At 40.1% G+C, this 11,437-nt stretch overlaps 1 protein-coding gene across 1 annotated transcript; it reads right to left on the bottom strand.

Annotated features, from left to right (window-relative positions):
- On the bottom strand, positions 1-10,977 carry anxa13 (annexin A13). Its single transcript, XM_049565310.1, has 11 exons — positions 10,818-10,977; positions 9,584-9,659; positions 9,393-9,487; positions 9,115-9,285; positions 7,287-7,320; positions 5,011-5,090; positions 4,698-4,766; positions 4,507-4,608; positions 2,434-2,509; positions 2,027-2,139; positions 1-1,371 (listed from the first exon to the last, which is right to left on the bottom strand). The coding sequence occupies exons 1-11, from the start codon at positions 10,830-10,832 to the stop codon at positions 1,252-1,254; spliced, it is 951 nt and encodes a 316-aa protein (XP_049421267.1). The 5' UTR covers positions 10,833-10,977; the 3' UTR covers positions 1-1,251.
- Positions 10,978-11,437: the final 460 nt, after the last annotated feature.

Here is an 11,437-nt window from a genome sequence, read left to right as displayed (position 1 = left end):
TGCTGACACTACAGGGAACTTTATTTGCAGTTTAACTAAAATTCTTTGGCTATAGAGAGACAAAAACTAGTCCTACAGCTCCAACTGATGCCCTGGTTGATGCTGTATCTATCTCACTTGAGTATCTACTCAGCTTGTTGCAAAATCTTTACAATAGTGGTACTTTTTATCAAATCTCAGCTGCCTTATAGAGACGCACAAATGACATCAGACTGTCTAGATGTTAAAGGTTTCTTCTCTTATACCCTCTGGCCTACCTAAAACAGTAAACTAAATGATATATATTAAACACTCTACTGGGTTAGTTGCAAAATACAAAAAAATATATAACAAGGTGAGGTGTATTTGGATTTGTCAAGTTTTTCTAGTTATAGTAAAGGATAAAAACATTGAAAATCAATAGTTTCTTTCAATAGGCAACTGATGAAATATATATTCATAAAATTCATAAAATCCATTCACATAACATTGCATAACCTTCATAATCCCAGCTAATATTCCTTCATGACAAACGTTCACATTTCTTCAGTCTTAGCACAAACTTCAAGCCACATGGAGTGATTGCATTAGTAACAGCAGTGATCAGTCACTGAGCTTTACAGGCATGGAGGGTGAAAGCTATAGAACAAAAATCAAACATGAATACAGAATTATTTGATCTATAACAGTGTAATACTTGTACGGTGGTGATTATGTAACACTAGTGTTTCATTACAGGAAATGCAGCAGCAGAAAGACTTTTTTTTTGCCAGTGTACAAACATGTCTTATGTTTACAATGTGATTATCTTGTCAAGCATCACACCACCTGATCAAATCACACTCTGTAATCGCATCAGTGTGACGACAGTCAGCTCTTGGAAATGTATAAATCTTGGTGCTTGTGTACAGTGACGAAGACGAAACATATCACTGTGTAAATGCTGGTAAAGATATTCGGAACTGGAGCTAAAAGTTGACTACGAAATGGGCAGTAATTGACAGACACAAATGAGTAACTCCAGTTCAATTTCATAATTAACATCTGTGGAAAAAGTTTAAAAAGAGAGCCACCTAAATTCACAGAGTTTGGACAAGTCAAGCCAAGTTAATTATTCTATCACTTCCACCCTCCTGCTCCCTACATAATGTCACATGGAGAGACTGCGTAGTATTAGTGTGTTAGACAGAAAACAGCAGTGCCCTCAGTATAAATATACTCCGCTGTCTCTGCCTCTGCCGTCCACGTCCACCCTGCCTAACTCCCAGACTTTCAGTGGCAGATCGCCAGGAGGAGACGTTTGAAGTCACCGCTGCACTCGTCCTTCAGGGCTTCCTTCAGAGAAACGTCGTACTTCTCCAGGTACATGTCTTTAATGGTCTCCAAATCGTACTGTTGAAAGCAGGACAAAGAAAAAAAAAATAGAATTATGGCTTTGTGGTTGTATGCCTCCACGAACCACTCAAGTGTCAGTTACAGTATGGCCTATAACATGTTTTGTGGGGGTCACAGTGACCTTGATGTTTGACCTTCGACCACCAAATGCTAAGCAGTTCATTCTTATGTCCAAGTGGACGTTTGTGCCAAATCTGGGGAAACTCTTTTTTTTAGGGCCTTTTTGCAATATTGCGTTGATGAGTATAAGATGAACGCAAGGTCAAAGTGAAATTGACCTTTAACCGCCAAATCATCAGATTTGAAGAAATTCCTTAAAAATATTCTTGAGATTATACATTAACAAAAATGAGATGAATGCAAGGTCACAGTGACCTTGACTTTTGACTACCAAATCAAATCAGTTCATCGTTCAGTCCAAGTGAAAGTTTGTGCCAAATTTGAAGAAAAAAAAATCCCCACAAGGAATTCTTGAGATATCACCTTCATAAGAATGAGAGGTCAGCATCTTACACTAAAATCTGTCACAGAAAACACAGGCATTTTGGTTTCCTCAGTACTATTGAGCATTACCTTACTTATCCCACAACAACAAACAACACCACCAACTTTCAATATTTAGCTCCACCTGTTGATGTTTTAGTGCAATTACCTCAGAGCGAACCACAATAATGCGAATGAGGGTGTCCTCATCAGTGCCTGCTCCCTTCATCGCATCGTGCAGACGTCTGGCAAAGTAGAGCTGAGGGTTCTTAGCAACTCTCACTGAGGGGAGGAAAGAAAAGCGTTCATTAAATTCTACTGCTGTTTACCCCCATACAGTCTGTTTATTCAACACTATGCTTATCCTGTGGCTCTGTCTATACACACACACACAGTTATTATATTCTACCCATGTAATTCTGTGCTGGTTTTTATGTAACCAAATATTAGTAATCACCTGGCTTATTCTTTATGCGTCATCTTTCTTGGACAAGTAAATGATTACAGGCCTGACTTGAAGTCGTAGACTGAGTATATACTGTATTTCATATTCAGCTCTTTGTATTTCATACTAACCAAGAGCTTTGTAGCATTTCTTCAGTGTCCCAGAAGTCTCACTCTCAATGGCATCCAGGATTTCAGTTCCAGAGAGCTATGGAGAGAAAATGACACGTTCAGTCTAAGTACTGGCAATGACCTTAAAGTGGTAACGTTTCATTTTCTTGGTCGACACTGCCCTCCTAATCCTACAATTGTAAATGTTCGGGACATTTTAAAGGGCCAAGTATGGAAGCCCATTTCTGCTTGTGTGATGAAAAAAAAAAGATCCTGTAAACTTTCTCAAAATAATTAGAAACTTGACCAAAATAATGACTTACTTATCCCAAAAATAAAGAGTTACATATCCCAAAATGACTTGTATCTCAGGCTATCTGAAAATAATGACTCAGTATCTCAAAGTTATGAGTAACCGCCTAAAAATAATGAGAAACTAAAGAGTCATTATTTTCAGGATGTTTCTCATTATTTTTTTATTTATTTATTGCTGTCAGTTGACACCAGTTCAGATCTGAGGACCAAACCATGCCTTGCCGATTTGTGTTTCGTAAGTCAATTTAAACATTCTGAGCAGCGCCAGAGATGGACCATCTGTGGAGTCTGCCAAAAGCGCGCCAGACCACTTCCAACCAGGTAGCAGTAATGTCTCGCCAACTGCAGCAAACGCCTCACGACCCCCCGTCTCCCCCCCGTATTGTGTGTTGCGACATTAAACTCGTGTCTGTGCAGGAGACCAGAGGAAGACATTTTTAAAAGTCTCTGTGTGTTCAGCTCTCAGTACTTCTGTAGTTCTAACTCAATCTCTGTGGTTTGGGGTTTAGTTTCTCTCCTGCGTCCTGTTTCTGCTTTAGATATCTGCTCTTTTTTAATGTTTCATGTTGGCGTTCAGCTATAAAGGAGTCGTGTTAAGTTACTGCTGATGACAACCCAACATTTCCTTATTTTGCTGCCATACAATAAAGGCTAGTCGTGCTCTCAGCATTCCATATTTTCAATGGACACTTCGACACTGTATGGTACTTCACTGTGGCTGCACAGTGAAGTATGACTTGAAAAAAACATGGCTGTATAGGAAAAACACACATGATATCCCATATGACTGTTCTCACAGCGGCTGCATGGCCAGTGATCAAATATGACTCAGATTTAAGATCACATTCATTTAGGATTTCAGGATATGAAAGTGACCCATCTTATTGAAACAGAATTCAATTTCTTTGTCCATACTACTCTGAAAGAATCTGATCTGTTTCCCATGAGAGCAAAAAAATAGATTTGGTTGGAACATAAATAGGAAAAAAATATGATTTGCAGGTAATATTTTGTCTTAATTTTATTTTCAGGTTTATTTTCACGTGAAAATTAACATACAGGTCAGATCACAGTTGTTGAATGATACATAAAATGAAATAAAAAACACAAAATACTAGAAGAAAACAAAACAGAATGATAATAATAATAATTTAATGTTGAAATCCTCTGACTGCTGACTTTGTTTTAAAATATAATATCTTAGTTTTGCATGCATGAAATGTTCCAAAAAAATCACTTTAACTGTGCTGCCTAACCAAATTATTTGAACAGCGCATGGTTATTATAGATTCCACAGTTTCAGGTCGGGTCAGGTTGCAAACTAACTGGTAAAATGTGTGGGTGCTGGGGCGGGTCGGTATTGCAGGTTGCTTTCCGGTATTGCATGTTGTTTATCATTATTTTGAGGCACTAACTCATTACTTTGGGATACTATTTCATTATTCTGAGGAAAGCCTCTTGTTATTTTGAGGTATAAGTCATTCTTTTGGGATAAGAGTGTCATTATTTTGACAAATATTCTCATTATTTCAAGAAAGTTTCTCATTATAATGATGACAGGATCTTTTTTTCCCCATCTCATTGGCGGAAATCGGCTTCCAAACCCAAGGAAGCGTAATTAAGTCTGTCTGCACATACATGAGCACCCACACCAGTTCTCAAGGGTAATGTAAGACACCAGCCCTGATCAATTCACATGCTAGCTGAAGATGAAATGTCAGGTCATATATATGTAATATCACTGCAGCTATCTATGGACAGTGTGACACCAAAACCTACCTGCTCATACATCTTGAAGGTGGCCTGTAGCTGCAGGTAATTCCTGGAGGCCAGGATGTAGCTGAAAGTGGACTCATCCGTCCCAAAACGACCCTCACCAGCCTGCATCAGATACAGAAAATATTAATATTGTTCAGGATTAATGAGTCTGCAATGGAGTTATTATGAATATAACATTACAGAAAGTGTACCTCGAACAGGCTGGTAGCATCTTCTTCAGCCAGAGCCTCATCCACCTCGTAACTCTCATCTCTGTTGCCCTGCAGGACAAAGAGCAAGGTGACTTTTGCTGTGTCATGAGGCCTTTAAGTCTGACTGAAGGAACTGTATCTGGCCTCCGTTTTACTTATGAGAGGGTGTCTGGATTGTGGCCAGTGTGTGTGTGTGTGTGTGTGCGTGTGTGTAGGGAATGATTGGGCACAGGGAGAGTGAGCTCGATTTCAGTCCCACAGCAGACGGAGGAATTCAGTTACAGGAATGGAGTAGAAACTCAGGGCCACTTACTTCCAATAGAGCCATGAGCAGGTTTCTTACGTCCCCGCTTGTGTCTCCCTCAATATCTGCCTCAAGATCGCGCTCATGCACTGAAATGTAAACAAAAAAAGAGTCAAATACAACCACAAGTCACACTATTTATATTACGTCTCAATATTTAAAGGGGAAGTCCACCCCTTGATAGTCTTGTACCATCAGACACAAGTTTTGGTGTACCACCATTCCCTTAACCAGCCTTCACAATCACAATGTTTGATTACAATATCTTCTGCGGAAATCCCTGCGTAACTTATATTAAAACAAATGGCGCAGGGCGAACATTGCCTCAATTAATTAGTTTCTGGCCACCAAAAAAAGGCCTCCTTTTTGACAGGAAACTCAAGGCTTTATCTCAAGCCCACCAGGCTCCACTGACAAAAACACTAATTTTACTTTGTAGCACACAGGAGCTGCTGGTCTACCGCTGTCTCTGTCAGTTAGTGTGCAAGATAAAGCAGTAAAAAATTTCCAAATATAATGTACATTTAACTATAATTATAGATTATTTTTAGGTGGTTAAAATACGTCTTGATGTGGCCACCGTCCACAGCAGTACATTGCTTTTCTTCTGCTGGTAGATTCAAAGATTATAGCAAAGCAACACAGTGCACAAAATGAACACAGCAGAAACGTCAGGTAGGTTTGACGACCATGTTTAACTGTATATCTTGAAGCATTAGTTACATCTGAAAATGACGACAGAAATAAACAAATTTGGCCATTTCACATATCTCTACATTGAAATAATTTGCCGGATGTCTACCAGGAAGTGATGGTTGTTAGCAGACGTTACAGTGATTTGGTCTAATGTAGTGCTCTCAGTTCTGAAACAGAAAATGTACCCATTTACTCAGAACTTTCCCCTGAGTGCTCTCAGTGTCATCTAGATGTTCTGAACTGGTCTAGTTATGGGGTCCAGATTTCTCCATAGTCATTATAGTTCAAGGTCCACACAGTTTAATATAGTCAGCATTTGGCCATGTTGTCGAGCTAGTTTGCTTTCTCTGTCAAGTATTCACAGTACTTTAAATTACAGTGTCACTTGTGGTCCATTCAGAATAGACCCGTGACCCACTTTTGGGCTGCGACCCACCAGTTGGGAACCACTGATCTAGAACATCTTTCTTAATTTATTGTCCTAGAGTAGCTTCAGTCTTTTCACTTGATGACATCACAAATTTGAGTTTCAACATGCTAGTTTTTAGATTGGGAAGAGAGTTGCTCATGTTTACTAATATCTTTAGACTGTCAGAGGCCATATGAATAACATGTATACATTTCAAAAATGGGCATACTTCCCCTTTAACGGAACCACCAGTTGCTATCTTGGCCTTTTCGATGATGGCTTCCTGCCTGTATCACTGAGAATTTTGAGTCTAGAAAGCATCTTTCACATTTTTATTCTCAGACAGTGACATCACAATTTAATACTTTTAGATAGCTGAGAATGTTCTGCAACCAAATTCAATTAATTGTGATAACAAATAAAAAAAATATGTGGTCCCTTTAAATAAACCAAAGGTACTGTAAAATACATTAGTACAGTGACAAGAAAACGTGATTCGCTGGGTCGGGTCTGAGCTGAGTGAACAACGCACGCACTTGTGTCTATAACATCAGCTAAGAAACATGCTTGCTAACCAAAATTCCTCCTAAGCTATCTCACCCTAGCAAGCAGCACAGCTACCAGCATGCAACAGTAGCTGAAAACAACCAGCTAACAACCTGATAAGCTAACCAGCATGTTGCACGCACAGGCACCTCCAGTATCTCTGCCTCAGTCACTCATTCATTCAATTAATTATTAACTTCTTAAACAAAATCTTGTATCTAGAGTGACAGTGAGATACTGTTATATTTGGGATCCATTTGGAGGAATTACAGCATTCCTTTCACACACTGCAAATGTCCCTGGAGTAATGTTAAAGAAGATGTTGGTATATAATCAGCTATCAGCACTGGTATCATAGTGGACAGGAAGTTACAGCAGGATGGGCCTTGACTAAACACAGCGTGACTGTACATTAGCTGGCTAAAGGGACAGGAATAGTACAGCATGTTACGCATCCAAATGAGTCACCCCCAGCCATTTCCTCCAGGGTTCAAAATACCAGGAAGGGAAATTGTGACATTCATAACATAGCGGGGTGAAAGGTTTAACAACTGCACAGCATGATTTATCTACGGCCTAATGAAAACAATATGAATGGGTGGATGTTGAATAATAAAGTTTGCAAAAGACTTACCTTGAAAGTAGCATTCCTTAAACATGGCGATGTCCTGTGGGACATGAATAAGAAGTTAGAATATTCTACATCAAAACCCATTAAACTAATTTAATTGTTTTAACACCAATGTTAAAAGCATCTGACATGGCACACAGACTGTTGATGTGTTCACTCTTAAAGGAGCAGTGAGTAGGATTTTGTGGCAGTTAGTGGTGAGGATTGCAGATTGCAACCAACTGAAACATCTCTCCCGTGCCAAGCGCAAACTCCCTGTAAGAATTTTCATGTTACAAATCAGTATTTCTTAAAAGCTGTTCGGCATGGTTCAAATGGGCTGCTGTCCCCCCACCTGCCCCCTCTGTGCTAACCTTTTTTCTTTGATAACTTAAGAGCCAGAAATTTAGAAGGTTTAACTGAGAGCAGAATTATCCACAAAGGTCTCTTTCTCTGTGTTTCTTCTATGGAGTTTGGCATGACGAAGACAGGCTGCTAGCCCAGCACCTGCTAATGTGTGCTCACCTGTTTCCTCTCATAATGTAAGATCCAGACATTAAGAGGCTTTTTACCCTGAGCCGAATTATCCACAGAGTTTTCCTCCTCTCAAAAACAAATGGACCATGTGATTTAAACTGGTAAAAACACTGAATAAAGCAGTTTCACATTACAAATCAGTGTTTCTTCAATGCTGTTTGGCACATTGCAGACAGTCTGCTAGCCCACCTGCTAATGTGTGCTCACATTTTTTCTTATCCAGAAGTTCCGGAGGTTTTTATCATAAGCCGAATTATCCACATAAGTCTCCTCCTCTCCAAAATAAACAGACCCAGTGATTTAAACTGATAAAAACACTGAATAAAACAGTTTAACATTAAAACTCTGTGTTACTCCGAGGCAGTTTGGCATGTCGAAGACAGGCTGCTAGCCCAGCACCTGCTAATGTGTGCTCACATGTTTTCCCTGATAACTTTAGATCCAGATGTTCAGGAGGTTTTTACCATAAGCCGAATTATCTGCAGAGGTCTCTTCCTCTCCAAAACAAATGAACTCTGTGATTTGAACCAGTATATACACTGAATAAAACAGTTTATGTTTACAAATCAGTGTTTCTACAATGCTGTTTGGCACATTGCAGATGGTCTGCTAGCCCACCTGCTAATGTGTGCTCACATTTTTTCTTATCCAGAAATTCAGGAGGTTTTTATCATGAGCCGAACTGTCCACAGAAGTCCCCTCCTCTCCAAAACAAACAGGCCCAGTGATTTAAACCGATAAAAACACTGAATAAAACAGTTTAACATTAAAATTCTGTGTTTCTCCAATGCTGTCTGGCATGTCCGAGACAGGCTGCTAGCCCAGTGCTGTGTGCTCACTTGTTTTGTCTGATAACTTAAGCTCAGAAGGTTTTTTACTGTGAGTCGAATTATCTGCAGAGGTCTCTTCCTCTCCAAAACAAATGGAGCCAGTGATTTAAACCAGTAAAAAGCTGAATAGGGGCACCCAGTACCTCACCCGGTAAAGCAGGTACCCCACATGCTAAGACTGTGTCCTTGCCACAGTGGCCCAGCTGAGGCTCAGCTGCGGCCCTTTTCTGCATGTCATCCCCCCTCTCTCCCCCTATGACACTAAAGCTGACCTGTCACATAAAGGTGTATAATTTGTTTGTTTACAATTATGACTCTGTTGTTAAGTATTGTTTGCTGATTCCACCGAGGATCACTTTGGAAATAAGTGTTACAGGTAATGCTTTCAAATTTCCAACATACTTATTATATATTATTGCATATCCCTCTAAATCCTACACACTGCACTAATAATTTCATTTGACGCTTTTAAATTTGTGACTGACAGCGTTGGTGGCGGTGCAGAGAATCTCCACTAGGACATCTTCATCAGTGCCCGCTCCCTTCATGGCTTTCCTCAGCTCCTTCACAGCGAAGATAACGGGCGGGTCCAGCATGGCGAGGATGGCGTTCTCAAAATTCCCCGACAGCTCGCTCTTCAACACATCCACCAACTCCTACCACAGGGAGACAGATTTAATTAGGGATTGGTGATTGAATGGGGCAGAATATATTTCAAATTAGGGCAATAATTAGAATGGTTGTATTACTGAACGACACTCACATCATCATACTTGTCAAAATAGGCCTGTTTAATTTGCTGTCGCTGAGCTGAGCTGCGGTTTGCCAGGATGTCAATGATGGCCTGCTCATCAGTTCCTGTAGGGAAGACAAAACAAAAACAGATGCAGTGCAACGATAAAACTAAGTAATATGCAAGTAACCAGAATTTCATTCAGTATGTTTCTAACTCACCAAACCCTTTGCAGGCTTTGCGGATGGCCTTGATGTCAGCCATGACATCAAAATCCTCATAGTCCACGATTGTGGGCTGCGAGAATAAAAGATTATGTAGATGAAACAAAAGGCTAAAAACAGCATCCTATAATAACCTAATTATATCAAACTGATTGCTGTGGAAGTAAGTCAGCGATGTAGGAGCAGCTGGCGGACGGGGAAGGGGGAGGGGAGGACACAATGCTTTGGTTGAGGAATTCGGGGCCACAAGTCTTTAAACAAACTTAGTGGGGGCTGCATGAATGACGGGCAGTAACTAAAGTGCGGTCCAGAGGCCAACGGTGGTGTGGGAGGCAATTCTAAAAAACTATCTATCATCCCCAGTAATGAAGAGGCGTTCAGTGCCACTTTTCTGTCCTGTAACTAAAAGAATTTGCAGTAAATTTCACAGAATAACAGAAAAAAAATGTGTAATCATTTTGTTTTTTGCTGGAAAACCAATTTGAATTATTTGACTATGAAATTAGATGCTTTTTGTATTGTAAAGCACTTAGAAATACGTTTTTAGCACTTACTTTATAATTAAACATTAAAATAAAGGCGTTGTTAGATATTAAAAGCTTTTTTCACGGTGCATTGGTGTGGCTGAATTTGCAGTGAGTTAAAACAATAAAATAAATGAGCATAAATGCACCAAAAAGACAGAGATCTGACACAAACTACTGGGCACCCTCCCCCATCTCTGCACCCATGGACTCTTACCTAACACATTACACACAGAGCCCCACTCATTCATCTACACACGCACACATCTAACGGGGCTGTGATGCATTCCGCAGGGGAGTGGCCCTTTCCTCTGCGTAAACCCAGACACCACTGTCTGTCACACGGTGTCATTCGCGACGTTAACATTTAAAGAAACACCAAATATTATTAATATGATATCATTACTCTCAATTTAAGGTGGAATAATAAGATAAGTGCGATTTTTATGATGTGCGCAGATTGACGGCGAATGGAGGCGCTGCAGTGTTGGATCCATGATGCAGAGTCAGCACCAAATACAACATCTTACTGGATGTTAATCCCAAAATCTAACGTTTATCCTGGAATAAAATCTCGATCCTAGTCGTCAACCCGAAACTCTACCGCTCTTGGAGCAGAAGCCCAGACTGCTTACTGTTACACAGGACTTTCTCTTTCTATACCCAGCGCGTCTGTAGCACACACGCTCTCAGACCATGGTACCTACTTGACAGTTGCCCATTTTCAGGATGTTTTTCCGGCTGTAGCGGGTGATCTGTTAGGAGTGAAGTCGTAGAGTAGTTTAAGACACTTGTCCTCGTCCTGAAATACAGGCAGCGGCCCAAAGCAGCAGAAACCAGCGTGTGACGTCACCGCGAACCCGCTGCACCGTCGGGTTAACCATTTACATCCACAACCACTGACTGTACCATCACATGGTGCGCTTGATGAGAGCTAGGCCTACACGTCTGTGGCAGTGCTGGAACAAGTACTTAAAGCAGTAGTATTCATAGTAGGCATAGCGACTCCAGTAGTTAAATTAACTTTTATGTTATTTTATTTATTTATTTTTGCCATTTTGTGGGGTTAACTACTTAAACTACAAACAATTTAGGGCAATGAATGGAAATAAATTATTTTCTATTTTCATTTTACCATTGCTTCCCTACTACAATTCAACCTACTGAGACTGCAACTTAACTAACTGCATTTTCCCTTTTTTATGTATGACCTGTGAACAAGTTTGCACTTTTACGATAAACTTTTCTCGCTGGCATGTGGCTTTTTAAAAATTATATTTTGTTATAATTTCAGATCACATGTATTGCACATTGTTAATTTGATTTT

This window comes from Epinephelus fuscoguttatus, linkage group LG21 (assembly GCF_011397635.1).
Source record: "Epinephelus fuscoguttatus linkage group LG21, E.fuscoguttatus.final_Chr_v1".
In the NCBI taxonomy this organism is placed as follows: domain Eukaryota; kingdom Metazoa; phylum Chordata; class Actinopteri; order Perciformes; family Serranidae; genus Epinephelus; species Epinephelus fuscoguttatus.
This window is presented reverse-complemented; position numbering and strand designations above follow the sequence as displayed.